Raw genomic sequence first — 24,054 nt, forward strand, 5'->3', positions numbered from 1 at the left:
TCTTTTAAACCACAACTTTTCGTCTAGGTCCGGTCCAGCGCGACCTAACGTAAATGCGTAGTGACGTAGGGAGGTCACGTGTTACATATATAAAACGCACATTTGCGGACCATTTTAAACAATAAACTGCCACAAAGACATTCATTAGTATCAGTTGATATACAACAACGTCGGAACGGTCCTCTTTCTCGACACTTGTAAACACTGAGGGGGAGTAATAATAATAATTTCTTCTCGACTGAACAAAGAAAGACATCAACATTTTGGATGGTGAGTAAATTATCTGAATTTTTCTTTTAAGAAAATTGAATATTTAAGCAATACTTGTAAAGAATCCGTGCAACCTAAACAACACTTATCTGTAACATCCGATCTTACTGCATAAGGATTTCTGTACTTGAAGGGATAGTTTACCCAAAAATGAATATTCTGTCATCATTTCTGTCATGTTGTTCTATACCTGGATAAGTTTCTTTATTCTGTTAAACACAAAAGAAGATATTTTGATTAATGATGCACCGTTGGCAGTACCAAATGAATTTAAACAAGTCAATGGGTACCACCAACTGTCTGGTTACCATCATTTATCAAAATATCTTCTTTTGTGTTCAACAGAATAAAGAAACTCATATAGGTTTATAACAACTTGAAAATGAATAAATGATGACAGAATTTTCATTTTTGGGTGAACTATCCATTTAAAAGCCAACACAAACTAAAAGCATTTAGCATGGCAAAGACTACGGGAATTTATTTCCCCTTGCTGTCTTTATATCTTTGAATTTTTTATTATGTTTCTCTTTAAAAGCATATGGTGGCTCCCTGTGTAACCTCCACATGATAGAACTGGATTGAATGGTCTTGTTCTTCAGTAAAACCTCATTCAAAATGCATGCAATATCTTGCATTCCTTATGCATCTGTAAGAAACATTTTTGAAAGACTAAGGCATTACATTCAACCATGCGCTTTTTACCCAAGGGCTACAGTAACATTTCACTGCAACCAATCACTGATGACCATTAATGCCATTGGGAAATAACTGTGGCATATCATAGGGAATTAACCAATACAGTAAACATAATTTCTGTCAGGCTATAAAGTTAATTTCAACCCTTCATCCATGCATTCATTAATGCATCCCACCATGTACTTGAAAAACGTTTTCATGCATGTTTTCATCAGTGCTGTGAAGAGCGCCATGCTCAGAAGAAGTATCACGGGATGGTTAGTGCAGATTTCTGCAGTTTAAGAAACTCCAGGGTGACATTTACAATATATCTAATACCTAACCTGGGTCAACAGTTCTCCCCCAGCTGTTTTATAGTTCTAGTGAATTGTTCCATTTTCTCCTATCAGCCCTGCAATGTTCTCACCTCCGTAATACCAACCTCCCAATCCAATTACAGAAAATTAACAAAGCCCTCTATCTGTCCAACACTTCTAAATATTTAACGAGAGAGATCTCTGCATGCTCGCAGGGCTGAATGAGACCATCATTTCAGCCCATGTGTATAAGGTTATGTGAGAATAAGATAACATTTTATAATAGCCTGAATTCATTTGTTTTACTCAGCTTAATTTAACCATAGACACTGTTGGCTATTATGAGGACACTGTATGCATTCATAGCTGGCGATGCGGAAGTCTCACATCACTTGTATTGTTTCTGTATTGAAAGGGTTTAATTTAAATAACATTCGCCAGAACAGACACCAGAACTTGGAACGTCTGCGCTTATTCATAATAAAGTCCTCAACCAATGTGCTGCTGTCTGATATTATTGTCAGTTTTGTCATGATTGTTGACCCGTACAATGTATTTTGCCTTTGTAGTTTTCTGCTCTGCCTAAATTGGTCTTTCATGTTATGGCATAACAGTTTTCACTTTTTAAACCGTACAAAGATACTGTAACGATGAGCAAGTGAGGAAGAAAATGCAAGACTGAACCCAGATTTTGAAGTTTTCACACTCATTGGCTATTTAAAGCAGCTGTAAGGCTATATAGTACACTGGCCTGAATGGACAATTTAGAGTTATCTCGTCAATTAAGAGAAAACATTTGCATGAAAAAAAAACGTGTTCCTGGTGAGTTTTTATGTTAATCTGTAATACAGCGAAATCGGTAGATGGCGCACTTACCCAATTAAAAAAAAAAACTGAAGCAAAAAATGATTTATTTCTGATAATCATTCTGAATCTGATCTCTAACAAAATTTCTTCACAAAAATTCAATTATTTCAGATTTTGCAGCCTGATCTCACAAAATATGTTAAATATTCACACATTATTTTGCTCCGTTTTTTGTGGCATTGTCACATTTTCCACCATTTTAATTGCCCATGCCACGCCTTTTTTTTCCCGTGTCAGTTTCACACATTGGTTACTCAACTGTTTTTCCTATTTTCTACAATTGTCGCTTCGGTTTGGGGTTAGAACAAATTTCTGTTACATAAAATGACATCCAAACCCAACTCTAACCCTAAGGTCAGGTGACAATAGTTTAAAAAGCATACGAAAAAATAGTATAAACCAATACTTAAAGTGACATCCTAACGCAAACAGCAAATCTAACCTCAAACCGAAGCGACAATTGTTTAAAAATAGGAAAAACTGTTGAGTAACCAACACGTGAAACTGACACGGAAAAGAAATGTGTGGCATGGGCACGTAATGGTGGAAATACGTGACAATGGCACGAAAAACTGAGCAAAATAATGGGTGACTATTTCACGGAAATTTGTGAGTTCAGGTTGGATTTTTGCTTATAAAATTGTATTTTTACCCATATAAAGTTTATAAGCAGTGAAAAAAATATAGAAAGGATTAAACGTTTTTTCCCGTTTTGTTTGTTTGTTTGAAAGCAGAGGGTCTGTTCTTTCATTTCATATATTTGTATGTTTATATATTTTTAGAAGAAAAAATTTCTGGAAGGCACTTTGTGAAACTTTTGTGAAAAGCACAAAAAATGCTGGCGGGCAACTTAAAAAAAAAAAAAGAGTTAAAGGGCACCTATTATGCCCATTTTCTCAAGTGTGCCCAGAATATGTATGTGAAGTTTCAGCCCAAAATAACCCACAGATCATGCCCAAAATGCGCTGTTTTTGTGTTTGTACCTTTAAATGCAGTGAGCTACTGCTCCCTTATCAAAAGAGACAATGAGCGCTTTTAGTTAAAGGTAGGGTATCTAATTTTGAAAAATGCTAATGTTAGCCGACTAGCAATGAAATCACGATCCCACCCTCCATTTATATCGCCATCCAAAGTCACGCCTCTTCCAAAACACATGAACACGTCCACAGATCAGACGTCCACAATCTCATGTCTCATTCAGCAGTGAGAAAACTTTGCAGTGCAAAGTGAATAACATTACCAAAATAACCAACATAAACAACTGGTTTACCTCAGAATTAGTTGAAGCACACTTTCGGTTGTGTAGACGTAGTAACTATATCGTTTCGCTAATCCGTAAACGAACACAAATTTCATTAGCAACACAATGTTTTATCAAAGTAGAATATCTGAATCCATCTCAATACAAACATATCGCGTATCTACCTTACAGACCCTTTTGCTGTTGTTCTTATAAAAGATGTCTTTTGTTTTGTGGCTCCAGGTTGTCAATTCAGCAGGAAAGTTTGTCATTCTCCCTCTGTTTACAGACGGGAGGTGAGGGCACGTGGACGCGCTGATGACGTATAGTGTCTGCGTAAACAGGCTGCGCGGTGGCATTCAAATTACGGATGAGGGACAAAAAAGCAACGTCCGTTCGGGCCGAGATCTATGACTGGTTGAACATTTTTTGGTCCTACGCCTTTCACAGATAACATAAATTTCTACAAATACATTTAAACAACTTAACATAGTGATTGGTATCAGGATGTGAGGAGATTTTAACCAGTATAATTAAAAATCCTTCTCGATCAAATCAGATGCCCTGCCTTTAAAATAGATCTCATTTCTGTGAATACAAACTGAGACAATAGTATCTCACTATGGTAATGCAGGACTGTCAGTCAAAGGCCGTGGGCTTTAACAGTGTGAGGTCACATTATCAAGAGAATCAAAATCGCATGTCTAATAATGACACTGCTTGGTTTAATGAGATTAAAAAGAAGTGGATGGATTTTTTTCATTGTGGGGTTGTTGTGTTCACACACTGCCAACACACATGTGTCCAAACACCTTGTAAAAGTGGATTTTGCGTAATAGGTCCCATTTAATGGAAGGGTTTGTGGCTCCATATGTTTGGGCTATCATTTGTTGGCAACGCTGCACCAAAAGGCTGCAAGTCTTTGAGGCAGACATAGAGAGTGGCATAAAAACAAGGACAGAAAGACAAATCAAGAAACCTATACTGGCATTTCAGCAGCTGGCGATGAAATACACAGACAGTCCATAAACTAGATTGAAAGAAGTAGGTCAGAAACAAAATCTAGAGAGAGAGAGAGAGAGAGAGAGAGAGAGAGAGAGAGAGAGAGAAAGAGAGAGAGAGAGAGTCTGGAGAGACTCGGAACCGGTGAAGACAGGCAGAATGGAAATTATGAGATGGGTTTCATGCCCTTCTTTGTTTCCAATAATCTCAATTTTTATGTCAGATTCAAGGAGGCAAATAGAGGCCAACTGGCACCTGAAGTGACGTTGAGTGACATTGATTGACACCAGGCTCAACTAAATTACAAGTAAACCCAGATGCTGTGTTATTCATGTGACAGCACCATGCAACTTGTTATTATCTTTTTCTATACCTCTCTCTCTCTCCTCCTCCTCTCTCTCTCGCTCTCCTCTCTCTCTCGCTCTCTCTCTCACACACACACACACACACATTCTGGTTTTCATTTTTTGTGGGGACATTCCATAAACGTACTGGTTTTTATACTGTACAAACTGTATAGACGGTTTCAGCAGTAACAACATAAACAATCGGCTTTCGTGGTCCACACGTAACTTCCGGTAAACTCCGCTAAGAATAAATAACAACAAAGTACTTTATATATAACAAGCAAAAAATCCATGTAGATTACCTAGGAAACCAAAACATTTGTTATTTTCGACGAGGTATTTGTTCAAGAGTTCAGTTTAGCAACTAGTCAGACCATTAAAAAAACTGAAACCGGAAGTAAAGTTTGGACCAGATGAGTATCGCGTCACCGCACGTTCGTCCCCTGCGTTTACTCTTAGTTTAATTTGTTATGTTATTTTGGTGTCTATTACATTTTCCCTATGAAAATGTTTCCCATACTCCAAAAAATTTCAAATGTTTGAGATGGGCGGCAGTGGCTCAGTGGTTCATGTAGGTTGTCTACAAATTGGGTTGGTGGTTCAATCCCTAGTTCCACCTGACCAAGTGTTGAGGTGTCCATGAGCAAGACACCTAACCCCAGCTGCTCTCGACGAGCTGGATGGTGCCTTGCATGGCTGACACCGCTGTCAGTGAATGGGTGAATGGGAGGCAAAAATTGTAAAGCGCCTTGAATGGCCATAGGTCTGTTAAAAGCGCTATATAAATGCAGTCCATTTGAGCTCGCTCACCTCCTATATTGTCCCTTTTAAAACAAATCTGTTTGTAATGTGACCAGAGAACGTGTTTTTATGGTGTTATTACCGAACCCCATTAGGATTAGTAGCTTGCATTAAACAAGAACACACACTGGCTTGGTATTTTGAGCTACAGTATGAGATGATGACATAAATTTAGATCATTTAAAGTAACAGGCTAATTCCATCTAATGTTCACCTTAACATCTGTCAGCAATAGCACCACCTGCCTGAAAGACCAAGACCATCTGAAAGCAGCCGGCTGACAAGCCTTGCTTGACAAGCTAAAGCTTTTATTTTTTTTATTTTCAGCATTTTCCCCATCCTACGTTATCATTGAAATCACAGAATGGGCATAAAATGAATTGTGAAACAATAAGCAGATTTATCAGCTGTGAACATAAACTAGATTATGGGTTGAAACCGTAGAGATTGTCCTGCTCTGCCAAATGAACAGATTTTGAGAGAGATAATGACACAATGACTCACTCCAGCACAGAATTGAGAGCGAATAGAATGATAAATGGATAGAGTCAGTTTGACACAGTGTTTGCCCACCCTCAGTCATCTGTGTTCAGGGTCAATGGCGCCACTACTACGGCAGACGGATAAGAGCGTGCTTGTTCTGCTCCGTCAGCTACCTGAGTTGTGGTCGTCACATTGTTAGAATACACATGAGCACATTGCTGAAAAGAAAACAGTTTAATTTGTTTTGAAATTGGTTCTATAAAATACTGTCTGCCAAAATGTGTTCAGTTTACTAATCAAAATGTGTTTTTTCTGTTTCTTTTTATAGTTGACTCCGGCGCAGCCCTGTCGCGCCCGCAACGCCCGCTCTCGGCCCGGGCGGCCCACCACGCCCCGGCCATAAAGAGCTACCAGGTGAGTCGTAGTCTGTCGCAACACTCCACCGGGCCATGCTACTGTATGCCCGAGGACTGCGACACGTCGCGGGACTTTATGCATCACCCTGACCACTACCAGGGCCACAACGACCACCCCTACTTCCCACCTGGCGGACCGCCCGAACCCCTGGCCATGGTTCCATCTGGTGGAGGCACCTTTCCCCGTTCACACCCCAGTCAACCGCAAGCCTACAACCCCAATTGTGAAGAATGCCTATCCTCAGCAGGACACGGCCATGGCCATGGGGGGAAGATGCACCGCATCCCACCCAACCTCTTGGATCAGTTTGAGAAACATGTGCCCTTCCATCCTGACGGATTCCACACGTTGCAGTATCAGCGCACAGCCAGCGGCGAGCAACGCAGCGAGAGTCCAAGTCGCATACGGCATCTGGTGAACTCGGTTCAACGTCTCTTTGCCAAGTCTCATTCACTAGAGACACCCTCCAAACGAGAATTCAATGGCACTCGTGGGGGAGAACATCGGGAAAGAGGGCACCGAAGTGGAGGGGAGGAAGGCGCGGGTCATCATTATTCTGGAACACACCAATCCCGCTCCACCCGGCGCAACAAGAGCCGCGAACGCAGCAAAAGCGGAGACTCCCGTCATGATTCTCGAAGCTCCCGACATCGTAGCAAAACGGCCGGGTGGTGGAGTTCCGACGACAACCTGGACAGTGACAGCAGCTTTCTGGTGGGTGCGGCCAGGGGGGCTCGGGGGTATCCCACTGGACACGAGACCCTTGATGCCGCTATCCAAGAGCTTACCTTAAGGAAATCTAAGGGACCACCTCCAGGAGAGTGCATGGCTTGCACCAACATTGCTATGGTGGGAGACAGCGGACACTCTCTGAAGAGAAGCACATGGTCAGCCATGACGGTCAGTCAGGCTAGAGAGGTCTATCCATCTTCTCGTGGAGGTGGAGCAGTGGGAAGTGGAGGAGGGGGATACGACAAGGCATTGGTTCCCATGGATGCCAAAATGAAGGAACGATCACTTCACTATCTGCAGGCAAGTTTGTGTGTATATGTTGGCCAGATCATCACTGTCATAAAAACAATTGTAGTTGTGTGTGTGTGTGTGTGTGAGAGAGAGAGAGAGATGCACATTTTTACAACATGCAAAGCCCATTATCAAGTGCAATGACCCCAACATGGCTTCCACTGAGATTTCAATATTTATGTGGAGTCTCTGTTCTCAAATACAATCAATCAGCTCCCCTTATTGACTTGCAGATTCTTTTCTTTGTCAGGAGATTTAATCTGTTTGCAGAGATGGAGATATGCACTAAATGACAATTTCTCTATGTGAGCGGAAAAAAAATAACTTGATTATTATCTTTGTTATCAGCTGCTAGCTGTGAATAATGGGGGGTGATGCCATTTTCAGCCTTGCCGTCTCTTTGTGAGAAGGTGAATAAAAGTATGGGGGAATATAGAAAACAACACATTAACCCTCGGCCTCCACAAAACATACACAAACACTGCTATTGATCATGATCATCATTATCATTATCAACACAGTGGCTTGCTCTTGTTTCTCCCTCTCACACTTTTTTCAGTTAAAGGCATACCTGTCAACCCTGCCATTTTCCTTGGATTCTCACCTATTTTATTCTTTCCCGCCATCATCATATTTCTCGTGTATTTTTAGTCTTTCTATAAAAAAATTTGATGTTTGCTAAATTCACCTCCGGTAAATCAGGCGACAGTATATCTGTACATATCACTCAAACAACACCCGCCAATAAAACAAGAAAAAAAAAGGTTTCCCGAGGATGGGATGATGAGCCGCACGCAAAGCTACAACCGCCACACGCATTAACGCGCATGTCCGTCAAATGACCTGTCGGCCCAAGTACGGTTCGTTTGGGTGAGGGTGAACACAACAGCCGCACTCTTGTACGCACTAAACGCCCGCTCCGAGACCACTCTAGACTGTCGTCGAACTCTGGTGCGATCCGTCTGTGGTGTGAACGCTGCTCGACCTCGGGCCGAACCAAATACAGAAAGTTCTCCACCTGTTTGAGCCACTGGGCTAACATCGTGACATGAGCCGGGTTATATCGTGGGGTAATAACAAACAAGGCAATCTTGGTCTGTTGCAGAGACTTGCTGTCTCCTGGACGTTTGAGCTGATGATTTTATAAATGCACAGCTGTCCTCCACACACGGATGGCTCCGTGAGAAGGGCTTTTAATAGAAAAGTTGCACAATTTCGCGTTAAAGCAAACAAACTTCGCAAAGACGTGCATATCTTGCTAGCTTCAATCTTTTTGTCAGGCTGGCACATTCGACCACATGCGCGTTTACACCACAAAAGCAATCCAGTGATTTTGACCTCTGAATGTGGTCAAAAGCTAAAAACTTTTAGACACTGTTTACACCTTCAGCATCATCTACTTGTGATCTGATTGATGCAAACGCATCTTAATGCCAGGTGTGAACAGACCCTTAGTGCTATTAAAGGGATAGTTCGGCCAAAAACGATATTAAACCCATGATTTACTCACCCCCAAGCTGTCCGAGTTGCATATGTCCATCGTTTTTCAGGCAAACACATTTTCGGATATTTTAGAAAATATTTTAGATCTTTCTGTTCATTAAATGTAATGTTGCGAGGTCCAGCAATAGTCCACGACCTTCAAGTCCAAAAAAGTGCGTCCATCCTTCACAAATTAAATCCAAACGGCTCCAGGATGATAAACAAAGGTCTTCTGTGGGTAATCCGTGCGGTGTTGTTGTAGAAATATCCATATTTAAAATGTTATTAACGTTATAAACTACCTTCCGGTAGCGCCGCCATTTTGGAGTGATGCGCATTCAGGATGAGAGCTTACGCAGCGTACAGAGTTTCTCTGCTGCTGCTCTGTGCCCCCGCGTTCCGAATTTGTCATACGTCACTAAGAAAAGTGCGTACACTACGCTAATACTCTCTCCTGAGTCTAAGATGGCGGCCCTACCGGAAGGTAGTTTATAACGTTAATAACATTTTAAATATGGATATTTCTACAACAACACCGCACGGATTACCCACAGAAGACCTTTGTTTATCATCCTGGAGCCGTTTGGATTTAATTTGTGAAGGATGGACGCACTTTCGTGGACTATTGCTGGACCCCGCAACATTTCATTTAATGAACAGAAATATCTAAAATATTTTCTAAAATATCCGAAAATGTGTTTGTCTGAAAAACGATGGACATATGCAACTCGGACAGCTTGGGGGTGAGTAAATCATGGGTTTAATATCGTTTTTGGCCGAACTATCCCTTTAAGCATCATTTTTTTAAAGAGTATAGATCTGGCACAGTACATTATATAACTGGAAGTTTATGTCTTGCTAGAGACACAGATAAGATTGAAAGTTCTGTCCAGAGCTGTGCAACCTGCTGCTTTTCTAATAAATGAGCAGCACAAAATTGGACACATCTAGTGCCTTGTCTTTCTCCTCACACATACTCGTTCAGCCTGTCTGATTCACCTGCTGAGGACATCCAAGGGTGTGCTACCACAAACATAATTTTGTGGACTAAAGAACTCACAAACGGGTTTATCCAACCTGACAACAGGTTAAATGAGGATCATTTTCTTTGGCCACATTGTGCTGAGCACCTCCCATGGGTTCTCACACCACCTGCCAAGTGTCAGTGTATGGTCATGTTTCTAAGGTAACAGGATGCAGGTCTAGAAGGATGTGTTTCTTGCAAGGTTTAATGGCAAACAGTTCAGCCCCACTCTTAGTAAATATAGATTTACTGTGTTTCTGAATGCATTCTCTCGTGTTTTGCAACAAAGAAATGTAAGTTATTTTAACATGCGGAGTTAAAGCACAGTGATGAAATGCCTCAAAGAGGCTTTTAAAAAAAACACAAAGGGAGAAAAGTGTCTTGAGGTGTTAAATAGGGTCCTGTCATCATGTCAGGGCAGGTAAATGTCAGGTTATGTGGGAGGAAGTGTTATGTCCTATTGCTTGTGGTGTAGCAATCAGGTTTTTGCAGAGATGGGTTACACTGGCAATATTTGAAAAATGCAAGAAAAGTGGGCAGACCCCAATGGAGATAGAGAATAAAAACACTTTATACCCAAATGTCAAAAAAGTTACTCAAATCAATGAACAGCACTAATAATGCCCAGTTCTTACAGATCATTAACCCTTGTGCCTTGTTCCAATTCACTACCCTTTCGTGTTGTTAGCGGAATGGCCACTAAATTAAATGGCTGTAAAAATGTATCAGATTAATATTTAAAAAAATTAATTTGCATAGATCTGTTAATTAACCTCAGTACTGATCAAAACTACGAAATGTTTCCAAAAATTTCATGATTTTAACTCTTTCATTGGCAAGTTTATAAGTGGTGTCACTGATTTGGGGGGGGGGGTCACAAAATGACCGTGGCCGCTAACAACACATAAGGGTAGTAAATTTGCCCACGGTATATTGTTACGTTTTTGAAAAATTTCAAAGCATTTTCTTAAAATATGTGTAAATATTAGATTTGTCACCAAAAATCATTCCATTTGCTGAAACACAGAGAAAGTTGTGGCCAAATTAAGACAAAAAAAATAACTAAAAAGGCCCCAACAACACATAAGGGTTAACTTAAAAAAGTTGGTTTAGGGTTTAGTTACTCTTTAAGTATGTTACATGAAAAGGTAGATTGGTCTAATTTAAATCCAACAAAATGTTTAGCCCAATTGCTCATTCTTAAGATGCAGTCTTAACTTCACGGCTATGTTTAAGCAACTGGCCATGCTGAAAGACCAGCTGACCCCCCGGCTTGACCAGCTTTGCCAGGCTCCCGCCACTTTAAACCAGCTAAAACCAGCAAACCTGCTTATGCTGGTTTTAGCAGTTTTTAGTAAAAGCACACATAGTGGCATATTTCAGCAATATCGCTCGAGTAGGAGTGTGATATAGCTCTATATCATCACGGCTGTGATTAGGCCTATGGCCTCATGCCGGAGGCAATCACAGCCGTGATGATATAGAGCTATATCACACGACTACTCGAGCTATATTGCTGAAATATGCCACTATGTGCGATATTGCCTTTATACAACAGTTCGACGGCACACGTTTGAAAAACGAAAACTAGAAAACAACAACAGAGTTATTTTAAAAGCCTCTTTGTTTGAGAACTACTTCTTCTGCCACGGATTTGAGGGCGGCCAGAATGACAGGTAAAACTTTTGGCTGCTTTGAATCTCATAATAACTCAATGGACGGATAGGCGTTTCTTTATATTAACGTTTATTGGTCACAAAGTGTAGTTTTAAGATTAGTTCAGTCGAGAATATATATTTATTATATTTAAATCCACAATCGATTAGTAAAGACAGCGCCTGTTTGAACGTTTGCTTAGTGAGATTCGGTACGTATGAGAATCAAAGCATGAGCGGACGTCAGTGTTCACCCGCCCCGCTGGCCACCGCCCTCTCTGGGCTACATCTCTGACAGGGATTCCCTGGCTCTGATATTCGCCTTGTTTGTTTTTGATGGTCAAAATGAGATCAAATCAGCAGTATTTGGTGTCATGATAAAACTATTACTTGTTTTCTTATTCATATTTAGTGTCTTTTGTGTTGTTATTGTTTTAGCGCGAGGTAAAAGTTAATAAAACTATACTTATATAATGTTACTATTGGTTTCCCATTTACGCGATAAGAACACTCGATTATTATTAAACTTTGTTCTTGTCAGTACTATATAAAACTGTTTTTTATAAGTGTCAGAGAGATGTTTTTGCATGCTGCTTATAAATATACCAGTGGCGATATTCTCATAACATGTTTCAATAGTCACGTCGCGATTAAATAAATGATCAATGTCCACATTTAAAAGCTGCGGTGCTTACCTGCAGTTCCACTGTGTTTTCGCGTTCTGATAAGAGATATAGCTCCAGAAAAAAAACGAGTGTTTACATTCCTCTTTCCAAGTGTCCACACGATGTGACAAGACATTAATCCCATTAAGTTTAACGTAACATCCAAAAGCGCTGATCTTTGACGGAATAATAACTTCCGATTGGGATTCACCGACTGATTTACGAGCTAGTGAACTAATAAGACGGAGAGTGTTTAAAAACAGCGCGTCTGTGTTTTTCCATTCAGAGATGAGCCTGTTTAGGACCTCCATTCACTAGGTGGCGGAATGATACGAAAGGTGAAGCGGTTACAGTGCCGTTATCAGTACAATATCGTATAGGTCTTAGCCAATCAGATTCGAGAACCAGAAAGAACTGTTGTATAATATTGATTAAAAATGATTTTTGTTTGCACAGCCTAATCTCTTTCAGTTCTGCAAATATATACACAAAATATATATTTAATGTTTTACATTTTAGATTTGATTTATATTTTAAAAGATTTAGATTTAGGGTTTAGCCAATTTTATAGCAACTAATTTGAATTTGCATTCTGAAAGTGCCTATACAACAAAATCATGTGTAAAGATTTCAAAAGAGGTACAACCATAGTGTCTCTTTTTGTTTACAAATAACCGTCACCCCACTGCCTTTGCAATACAAAGTTAAAGGGTGCTCCGAATTACTTAATATGGTCTCTTCATCCTTTATCCTCTGAAGCTGTAACAGTTCAGGAAAAGTCCTTGGGAAGGAATAAAACCATCTAAATAGACCATGCTCTGAATGACAGCTTAAATAAAAAACACAATAAGCATCAGGTGCGCACCACCTCATGGTCGCCGTATCCCCAGGCTCCTGAGAAGAAGCGCAAAGAGTCCCTGTTGTTTGATGGCTACTACTAACTGTGTCATCTCCTGCATTCTTTGTTATTGTTGCCCAGGGCAACACGATCATGCATGGAGGTCTCATCTTAACACTAATTTAACTTTCTGTAATATTAGAAGCGCTAATTACACAGAACATCAGCGTCACCGTTATACACAAACACATTTGGTCTGTCAACCCTTTTGTTTTGCTAATTTGTCAAAGCAAGACAACCAGTCAACTTGGATTCACTTTCCCTACACACATATCTGTTCTATTAGCAGTTATTTGTGTGTTATTATAGCCAGCAGTGTTGCAAAAGTAACTCATTAAAAGTACAGATGCTACACTGTTGGTTCACTTGATAAAGATCCTGATATGTACCATTTAGGTACCAATATTGTACCTTTAAGGTAATAATAAGCTTTCTTTGGAACCCATATGGTGTACTAACATCCAACTCTTTAGGTGCAAAGCTGTACTTGTTGAAAGGGTACCACCCCAGCTGTCTTGTCAATCAAATATTGAGGCGTGAGCGCTTTTTTGCTGTTAACTGTCATATTAGCAGAAACTTTAAAAAGAGGGCGCTTGCTCTGACCTTGTTTGAGGATGAGAGGTGCACAAACACGCAGGAGAGAGTGAGCGAGTGGAGTCCAGTTCTTCAAAGCAACTGTAAACTTCCCTCACCACAACGTAAGGCCCGCCTCTCCCCTCATTCGATTGGACAATGGAAAGACGCGAATGACGTCGGGCGCTTCTCTGCTCTCAGTGCTCCTTAAAAAGCATGTGCACGGCAGGCGGCAAAAAAACGCAAGGTGCTCGGCGCGCATAAACAGCGCGCAAACGCGCCCTGCACATAGAATATCATTCAAAAAAGGCGCCTGCAACTGCCATAAAAGCTTTTGGTGTGACTGGCCCCTCAATGTATACTTTGCAATGCACTATAAGTCACTTTAGATCAAAATATCTGCCAATAGCATATGTAAAACAAAATTTTTATGTTGCAGCTTAAAAGCAAGGCAAGCTGAAGAATGTTTTCTGTTTTTGTTAAATGTAGCATTTAGTGTATTTACACTGTTAGACTGAACTGTAATTTCAACAGTTACTTACCACAAAATGCCCAGTAAAATACCAGCATTTTCTTTTCCAGTTCATTACTGTAATATGCATTGCATTATGGGTATTTAATTTACAGTGATTTACTGTATGTTTTGAATTTGTGGTAGACTGCTGTAAAACAACAGCAGTAGTGCTACTGTAGCTGAATAAACAGTGTTACAGAAGCATATAAAATGGATAAATAAAATATCTCCATTTAGATAGAAACAAGAAAGAGATTATGGATAAATGCTTAACCGTCAGATTTGAACTTTGACATTAAGACTTCAAAACAGTAGTGGCGCCAAGATTTCGCTCCTCGGAGTGTTTCTTGCTGAATTAAAATGAAAACAAGCTGCTTTGCTTTTCGTATGATCTAACAGTCTTGAAAAGCTTGTGCGCCAACCTTAATGTGATCAATGTAATGGATGGTAAAGGAACAGTATGTAGGATTGTGGCCAAAACTGGTATTGCAATCACAAAACTTGTGGCTAAAACTGGTACTGCAATAAACACAACTGGTGGCCAATACACAAAATGACAACATAAACATCAGTTGAGGGCTGCAACTCATTTTTTTAAATGACAATATCCTGGCCAGACCACTGTTGTCAGTTATATAAGTATTTGAAATGAAAATGATTTCTTAATGTTTAGTGACATATCAGGGCCATTTTATGATTAATTGATATACATTTCTTACATACTGTTCCTTTAAAGTGACACTATAGTTTTTCAAGCTTCTTAATATATTTTCAAGACCCTTGTGATGGTAAATCGACTTAAAATAGGTTAAATGACATGTCTACCATAGCCTGACAGGGTTTTACTTGTACTTTTAAACTTAAGTAGTAAACCGAGCACAAAAAGAACTACAAAATTCAACTGCTTTACGGCATACGTCACTTCCTCCACTTCCTCAAATTCAGACGTAAGAACGCAACTATTTATTTTCCTGATGTTTTTGTCATGGCCGAAGCAGCAACTAAGAAAAATAAACTCAAGGTTTTGTCGAAGGAGACCAGAAAGAGAAAACGGGAGAGTGACAGAAGAGGCTACTTGGGGAGTGTAGCGAGTAACTTTTATCAAATGACTCTATGGCACTGTGGTAGTGTTACAGACCTATGACATGGGCAACCCAGGTTCGACTCCTCTCTAAGACAATATTTTTAAAATTATTTTATATATATTTTAAAACTAATAGGTTACAGTAAGGGTATTATACTGTAAAATGGAACTGCAGTAAAGGCATCATACTGTGAAAAACATGTACAGTTATGGTACTGTAATGGGGCAGTTACAGTAACTCACATATTAACCGCATATATACAATAAAAAGTCTAACAGTGTAGTATTCATTTTTGATGTATTACTTTAAATACAGTAAGTGACTTCCACCTTAATTGAGCTCTATTGATTTTGTGCCAGATAATACAGCTTTGATCGAAAAAATAATAAAATGATGTCAAATAGCTATATGTAAAGATATTGCCACTTAACCAGTCAGCTATAACATTTACTTAATGTACTGTACTTTTTACTTACCCATTGATTTTTTTGTTTCTAATAAGAGCAGCTAGCATTGAGGAATCTATGTAAGGTATAAGAGTGATAGCTGGAGGCAGGGCAGCTGTGTCACCTAACCCACTGGAGACAAAATATGATGATACTTAAGGTACAGATATGTATGTACCTCTGAGGTACTTATATGAACTCTGTAGGTGCAAAGGTGTACTTTTTTAAAGGGTGCCGCAGGACAATTTTTCGACCTTTTTTTTTCACGGGATTAGTCTCAATCCAAAATGTGGGAAAAGAAATATGGGGAAAGAATGGGGATTGATGCGTCTTCGAAAGAGGCCAGATTAACCTCAGAATTGTGTGTTGTGTATGGTTGTGTTCAGCGTGTGCGTGTGAGTGCATGTGTGTGGATTGGAAAGAGAATGGAAGAAATGGTGCCTAAAGAAACTGAGATGGATAGAGAGATCAAGTCGCATTATCCTTTGAAAGAGATGACCTTTAAATACCCACTGAGTGGTCATCTGATAGATAAGGCATGGCTTATCGTGTGTGCGGGCGTGTGTGTGTTATTTGGGCAATTTAGGGCCACCATCATATTTTCACAGCCTGTCTAGTTTCCCCATGCATTTGTGCACTCATTTTCCTGTCTTAAGTCTTCACCTATGATCTCATGTGCAGTTTGGTGACAAGATGTTTAATTTAGAAATTCAGTATTGTAATCTGTTAACCATCAGAGCTGAATGTCACTTTTGAATGGATTGAAAGAGTTATTACACATCTAGCACCTGCAAAGCCCACAGTGGCTTGTAAGACACCATTTATTATTATATGTGTACAAAATATGTGACAGAAAGCCAATACGATAGGAGAGAAACAGAAATACTACACAGCGATGCTATCAGAAGGCGACATGACTCTGGAGAGCAAAGTTCACGAAAATAAGTCATTTCGCCTCTCTCCTCCATAACCTGCTATCTCCGCACATCTGTGCTCGGTTCATGGCTCAGCCAAGGGGCCGCTCTTGAGAATGATGACAGGTCTAAATGCGCAGCTGGTGCCTTTCATCCCGTCAGCCAATCAAATTTCATTTTTCTCCGCTGCCCTCAATTCAACCTTGCATTCCCCCTGGTTACCCCACCTGCCAACAAGCCACAGCTCTAATAAGACCGACGTAAATAAATCTTTAAATGCAGTCGCATTACATTTCCTCCAATATCAGTATTGTGAGATTTAGGCCACAGCTAAAAATGTATGAATGAGTTTATCTAAGCAAAGTGGCATTTATTTTGAAAAATAATGATTTTTTTCCCCTTTTACTTTTCTAAATTGTTTAAGGGAAACAATATGAAGAGAAATGTTTCAGCCCTTATCACTTTTATTAGATTTAAGGCCAGGTTGACAGTGCGGTCATACTGTATGGATCTCTTTCAGGTGCCCTCAGATGACTGGTGTGGTGGTGGTCCATCGGACAGTGGTGGGGAGATCCCCTGCAGACGTATGCGCAGTGGCAGCTACATCAAGGCTATGGGGGACGATGACAGCGGTGACTCGGACACCAGCCCTAAAGCCTCACCGAAATCTGCCCTCATCGCCCAGCGAGAAGCCTTCCGCCGTTCCATCAGCATGGACCAGCGCTCCTCCACCACATCCAAGTCAGTGATCACACAATCTCTGTTTTATTATATGACTGGTCTGTCTTTTAAGAATTGGTCAAGAAACATGATCTACTTACAGATTCAAAAACTGTAATGTAAAACACAGGTTTTGTGTGTGCTTTGGTTATTTTTAATGCTGAAGGTTTAATAGATCACTACTCTCCTCAGGTATTCATGTAAACAGTGTACAGATGTCTACCCGAACAGCCGTACCACACCAAAAGGCCATGCCCGTTCCCGAAGCTACACTCGCTCTCTGACCAGCTCTCAGGTATGACACACTTAAAATACTGTAAAATACTTTTGTATTTACTACATTATACAGAAAATGTTACTAAACGTTGTTCATTCATACTATAGTGTCATACAGTATTAGATATCATGAATTGATAAACTGTAGGACACTGTAAATATACACTCACCTAACGGATTATTAGGAACTCCATACTAATATTGTGTTTGACCCCATTTCGCCTTCAGAACTGTCTTAATTCTACGTGGCATTGATTCAACAAGTTGCTGAAAGCATTCTTCAGAAATGTTGGCCCACATTGATAGGATAGTGGAGATTTGTGGGATGCACATCCAGGGCATGAAGCTCCCGTTCTACCACATCCCAAAGAAGCTCTATTGGGTTGAGATCTGGTGACTGTGGGGGCCATTTTAGTACAGTGAATCCATTGTCATGTTCAAGAAACCAATTTGAAATGATTCGAGCTTTGGAACATGGTACATTATTCTGCTGGAAGTAGCCATCAGAGGATGGGTACATGGTGGTCATAAAGGGATGGACATGGTCAGAAACAATGCTCAGGTAGGCCGTGGCATTTAAACTATGCCCAAATGGCACTAAGGGGCCTAAAGTGTGCCAAGAAAACCTCCCCCACACCATAACACCACCAACACCAGCCTGTACAGTGGTAACAAGGCATGATGGATCCTTGTTCTCATTCTGTTTACGCCAAATTCTGACTCTACCATCTGAATGTCTCAACAGAATTCAAGACTCATCAGACCAGGCAACATTTTTCCAGTCTTCAACTGTCCAATTTTGGTGAGCTCGTGCAAATTGTAGCCTCTTTTGCCTATTTGTAGTGGAGATGAGTGGTACCCGGTGGGGTCTTCTGCTGTTGTAGCCCATTTGCCTCAAGGTTGTGTGTGTTGTGGCTTTACAAATGCTTTGCTGCATTCCTCGGTAGTAACGAGTGGTTATTTTAGTCAAAGTTGCTCTTCTATCAGCTTGAATCAGTCGGCCCATTCTCCTCTGACCTCTAGCATCAACAAGGCATTTTTGCCCACAGGACTGCCACATACTGGATGTTTTTCCCTTTTCACACCATTCTTTCCCTAGAAATGGTTGTGGGTAAAAATCCCAGTAACTGAGCAGATTGTGAAATACTCAGACCAAGCCGTCTGGCACCAACAATCATGCCACGCTCAAAATTGCTTAAATCACCTTTTTTTCCAATTCTGACATTCAGTTTGGAGTTCAGGAGATTTTCTAGACCACACCCCTAAATGCATTGATAGAACTGCCATGTGATTGGTTGATTAGATAATTGCATTAATGAGAAATTGAACAGGTGTTCCTAATAATCCTTTAGGTGAGTGTATACTACAATACACTACTTTATTAAAAACACTGTATTATCTACAAATGTTACTGCAGTTTACTATAGTAAATACTACTACATGTGGGTATATTCCCGTTGCTAGCTGGGTGATACTTTGAACCTGTTTGGAGAGGTGGAATCCCAGGCTGTCGAGGCTCTAGATCTACCCGGATGCTTTCGCACCCGCAGTCACAGCTACGTACGGGCCATCCAGGCCGGATGCTCGCAGGACGACGACTGCCTCTCTGTCTTCTCCATGTCGGGCCCACAAGGCAGCATGAAGGGCGAGACGGGTGAGTCATCAGCATGTGTTTATGCCTTATTTGTGTCACGATGCTGTCACAGGAATTAGTACCGTAATGAGGTTTGGGATCCGTCTCATAGGAAATACACTTCTGCCAAGGGATATAGATCAAATCTACTTTCGTTATATCGTTCCTCTTTCAGTATACGAAGACTGTACATGGTGAACACCGTAAACACTCAAATTCCCATAAGGTCGTTTCGTCGCAACATAGCGATCGTGATTGCAATCACACTTTATTCCCCCTCTCTCTCTGTATCATGTGAATGGCTTTTCTGTCTTTCTCCATTGTCTCTTATTCTCTCGTTTATAGCAAAGAATCTCACAGGAGATTTATTAAAGCCCTTGTGAAGTGTCAAAAGCATCCATCTGCAGTTTCCCAAGGCAACACTCGCCACATTCTGGAGGAGAGAGATGGGAGGAGAGCTTAGGCTTGCTTTTTTAAAACTCCTTTAATCTCCGAGTGTGTCCCACTGAATTTTATGTCTCTGCTCTCAGGAGCTTGTGAGTATGCGAGTGTGGATGTTACTTAAGCCATGCGGATGTCTCTGAAGCTTTTGAATAATTAAACTTTATTTAAGCTATAATTTATATATGCACTGTCCACGTTTCTGTCATCTCAATAGGCTTATGGGCGGCATATTTACATATATGGTCGTATTCACATTTACCATTTCCACATTGCGGTTCTTATAGTATTCTCAATATCTCCAGGGATGCTAGAGCCATTATTCGATACTGAAACATACCAGATTTACTCTTACCCAGAACTAACATTCAACATGCGAGTTGTCCATTGGCAAATAGTCAGTGTTGGGGGTAACATATTACAAGTAATGTGCATTACGTAATAATATTACTTTCCTGAAGTAACGAGTAAAGTAATGCATTATCTTTTAAATGTACACATTCATATTTTAGTTACTTTTTCAAAAAAGTAATGCAAGTTACTTTTTAGTTTAAATAATTTGATTAAAAAAATTATGTACTGAATTAAAATAAATGTACTCACATTATACTCTATGCGTATGCGTATACGCCTGTGTGGGAACAGTTTGAGTCAGAAACTGAGATGGCATTTCATTTTTGTGATGAAATATGCAATTTCTGAATGCAGAATTTTTTAGTCATAAAAACACCTGCAAGACCTGAAAGAGATCAAGCCTCAGCCAAGAAAAAGTAATGCAAAAGTAACTAAAAAGTAACGTAAGCATTACTTTTCATGAAAAGTAACTAACTAACGCAATTAGTTACTTTTTTTGGGAGTAACTTAATATTGTAATGCATTACTTTTAAAAGTAACTTTCCCCAACACTGCAAATAGTTATTTTAACTTGAAGTTATACAGGGGAACTGTATATCAGGTAACCATTAAAGGCGGGGTGTAGGATCTCTGAATGCCAATGTTGACATTTGAAATCACCTAAACAATCACGCCCCTACCCAAATAGAATCTGGACCTTCTTTTGATAGACCCACCCCACACATACGAAAACCAGGCAATGATGTCGGTTAGTAGACACACCCCTTACTGCTGATTGGCCACATGTGTGTTTTGGTACTCGACCCGACTCCCTGTTCCAAAGTTTTTTTTTTAAATCATGCCTCCCGCCCTTTAAAAATGTCCTTGTCTCTTCTCTGCCATTGACAACATTTACCATCATTTATGAGACGCTTTCCCACCCTCGATGAGTTGTTCTTCAGCGTTTTCAGGTTTTCACGATGGGGGGCGCTGTTAGGCGTCTTCTGAAAAAGTACAGCATATCCTTTCATTTAATATCTTTTATGTTTATATATTCAGAGATTATGAACTTACCATCAGAGAGAATAAACATACCATCAAAGTTTTGTAAAAAAAAAATATATATATATATATAAAATGTTGGTCCTGGCTAGCAGAGAAAGAGTGAAAGTATTTTACAATTATAATTATGTCATGCCTACACTAGTTTATTTGGAGTGTCTAGATGTATGAAAGTGTCTAGATTCTGTTTTTTTTTCATAATACATCTCAGTTCATAAACACTGTGTGCAAAGTAGGAACAGAAGAATGAGAAAAAAGCTATTTTAAAATAGTTTGCCCTCAGGCAGTTTTTGTGATGTTGTAAGTACGTGCATCCTCATATTTTCCTCAGCCATTGTTCTCCTCACCTGTGATTAAAGCTAACAGTTTACCTTTTTCAGCACAGTCTTCAGTTAACTGAAGCTGTTTTAAGGTCAAACAGCCCTTTATCTTTTAAAATCCTGTCTGTCTTTGTTCGTCTAGTGTTCTCTTACCGAAAAGGTCCACCTCCTTTGCCACCACGTATGTCTAAACCAATGATCTCTGTGACCGCTCAGAGCAGCACTGAATCCACCCAGGATGCTTACTTCCAGAGCACAGGACAGCCTGCCTTGGTTCGCCCCAGACAGCACAGCAACTCAGTAGACCTGACAGAGAGCGCCAGCGGGCGTACCTCCAGAAGCGGGCACTACCTGGCCGGAGGCTCTGGGCGGGTCAGACAGAGCAGCAACTCGGCGGAGAGCCTAAATGGCAGGCCGCTTCAGAACATCAGCTATGCTGGTGGACCCGGTCCGATGAAACCGAAACACAGCAGCTCGGCCGATAACCTGCTGGAGGGACCCAGGGGATCCAGGGAGCGTGCTGGAGGCAGCCTGGGAAAATCGGCCTCTCTGCCACAGAACAGTATGTCCCTGACTAAAGCCTTAACTGGGGGAGAGGAGTTCAAACAGGAAGGAAGAGGGAGGAAGTGGAGACCCTCTATCGCAGTGCAGGTATAAAAGGGCACTGTCCCGTGAGCAATGCCCACAACGGACCATTGCTTTTGAGTGATAATAATATCACTGGGTGTGCTGCTCCATGTTTTGTTAAATGTCTCTGTGTGTTTTCCAGGTGGACAGCTCGGAGACATTGTCAGACTCAGACCCAGAAGGCAAAGTCCTGAGAGAGGTTCACTCCATAGGAGTTCAAGTGGAGGATGACAAGAGGTAGATTTTTTTGTGTTCAGTCTTAGAAACTCATTACATTTCCTGTTGAAACAGGAATTTGGGACGGATACACAGAAAGTATCATCAACATTAAACATTAAAGACTAACAAGTCTTTTTCTTCACGGTACAAAACACACAATACTTTGCTAATGCAGTCCCATGCAAAGCATGCTGGGAACTGCGCAGTGGCTGCTGGTGACTGCTCCTCCGAGGAGGGCAAATTTAAAATATCTGTTTGGAGTGTCGTGTGTTGCTCGTGTTTTCAAAATATGTCTTTGTTGTGTCATGTTTACCACGTGCATCACGTGTTTTGTCAGGGTGGGTGCCTGCTGCACACGCGTCGGGACCGTTTATGATGGGGGAGACGCTCACGTTCACGATATACTCGCAAGACACTCACTTAACACTAAACTTTGACTACGCATGAGATTATACGAGTATCTGGCAAACGCGAGCGTCTCTTTTATCATAAACCCTTTAGACGCGTCTGCAGCAGGCACTTGTTTTGACAAGACACGTGATGATATTTCATTCATTTAACTTAAAGGACCTGTGTAAATTTGTCAATTTACTTCAAAACAATTGTTTTATTTTAATGCACAGACTTAAGTTTATTATTTCATTTAAACGTATTAACATTATTTGGGCCAATAGCAGCCATGTTCCATTTTTTTTAGTATAACTTTAAAATTCAGATGGCTTTAAGAGAATGGGACTTTCTTATTCTAAAGAGCATTTTATTGGATATAAATTAGATTTTTCTCTTATTCAAAATAAGTCATCAATTATTGTTGGAAAAAAATTTAAATGGATCTGCTAAAGTTTTTTTTTTTTGAGCAGACTAGTATGGTCTTACAGCTAATATGCACTACCATTTTATACTTTCTCCACATTTTAGTAAAATAGTAAACTTATCAAAACAATGGAATAGCCCAAATGTAACTATGGGAATTATGTTTAAAAAAATCTACATTAACATGAAACTACTGTAACTCAATTATCAAGCAGCATCCTGAGGTCTCACCCTATTCTTTAATAATAATAATAATAATAATAATAGTGTTTAATTTTTATAGTGCCTTTCCCATGCTCAAGGACACTTTACTTAATACAGCAAACATACACTTATAGGATTAGTCCATTTTCTTAAAAAAATCCATATAATTTACTCACCACCATGTCATCCAAACAAACTGTTGATGTCCTTCTTTGTTCAGTCGAGGAGAAATTATGTTTTTGGAGGAGAACATTCCAGGATTTTTCTCATTTTAATGGAGTTTAATGGACCCCAACACTTAACAGTTTTAATGCAGTTTAAAATTGCAGTTTCAACGCAGCTTCAAAGGACTCAAACGAGGCATAAGGGTCTTATCTAATGAAAATATTTTCATTTTTGGCAAGAAAAAAAAATGCAATTTGAAACCACAACTTTTCATCTTCCTCCGGTCTCTGAAGCATGTATAACAAAATGGTTGAGTATAGATGGTTTCAGCAGTAACAGCATACACAAACGGCTTTCGTGGAACAAACGTAACTTCCGGTAAACTCCGCAAATAAATAACAACAAAGTCCTTTTAGAGTATTTTTTTCTGATAACAAGCAAAATAATCGAGTAGATTACCTTAGTTCATATTTCATAGCTAAAGCGTATAAAAAACGACACTGAGCTCCCTTCACATAGCGATGATCCATGATCGGCATC

General features: G+C 40.1%; 1 protein-coding gene across 1 annotated transcript in view; it reads left to right on the plus strand.

The window, feature by feature from the left end:
- The window catches only part of dlgap3 (discs, large (Drosophila) homolog-associated protein 3), a 177,188-nt gene that overhangs the window by 146,625 nt on the left and 6,509 nt on the right, over nt 1-24,054 (plus strand). The window contains exons 3-8 of the mRNA XM_055219804.2: nt 6,334-7,454; nt 17,222-17,442; nt 17,614-17,716; nt 19,162-19,351; nt 21,629-22,137; nt 22,256-22,350. Coding sequence (XP_055075779.1) covers nt 6,465-7,454; nt 17,222-17,442; nt 17,614-17,716; nt 19,162-19,351; nt 21,629-22,137; nt 22,256-22,350 — 2,108 coding nt within the window. The 5' untranslated portion in view covers nt 6,334-6,464. The remainder of the gene's footprint in view (nt 1-6,333; nt 7,455-17,221; nt 17,443-17,613; nt 17,717-19,161; nt 19,352-21,628; nt 22,138-22,255; nt 22,351-24,054) is intronic.

Source organism: Misgurnus anguillicaudatus, chromosome 20, assembly GCF_027580225.2.
Source record: "Misgurnus anguillicaudatus chromosome 20, ASM2758022v2, whole genome shotgun sequence".
Lineage (NCBI taxonomy): Eukaryota > Metazoa > Chordata > Actinopteri > Cypriniformes > Cobitidae > Misgurnus > Misgurnus anguillicaudatus.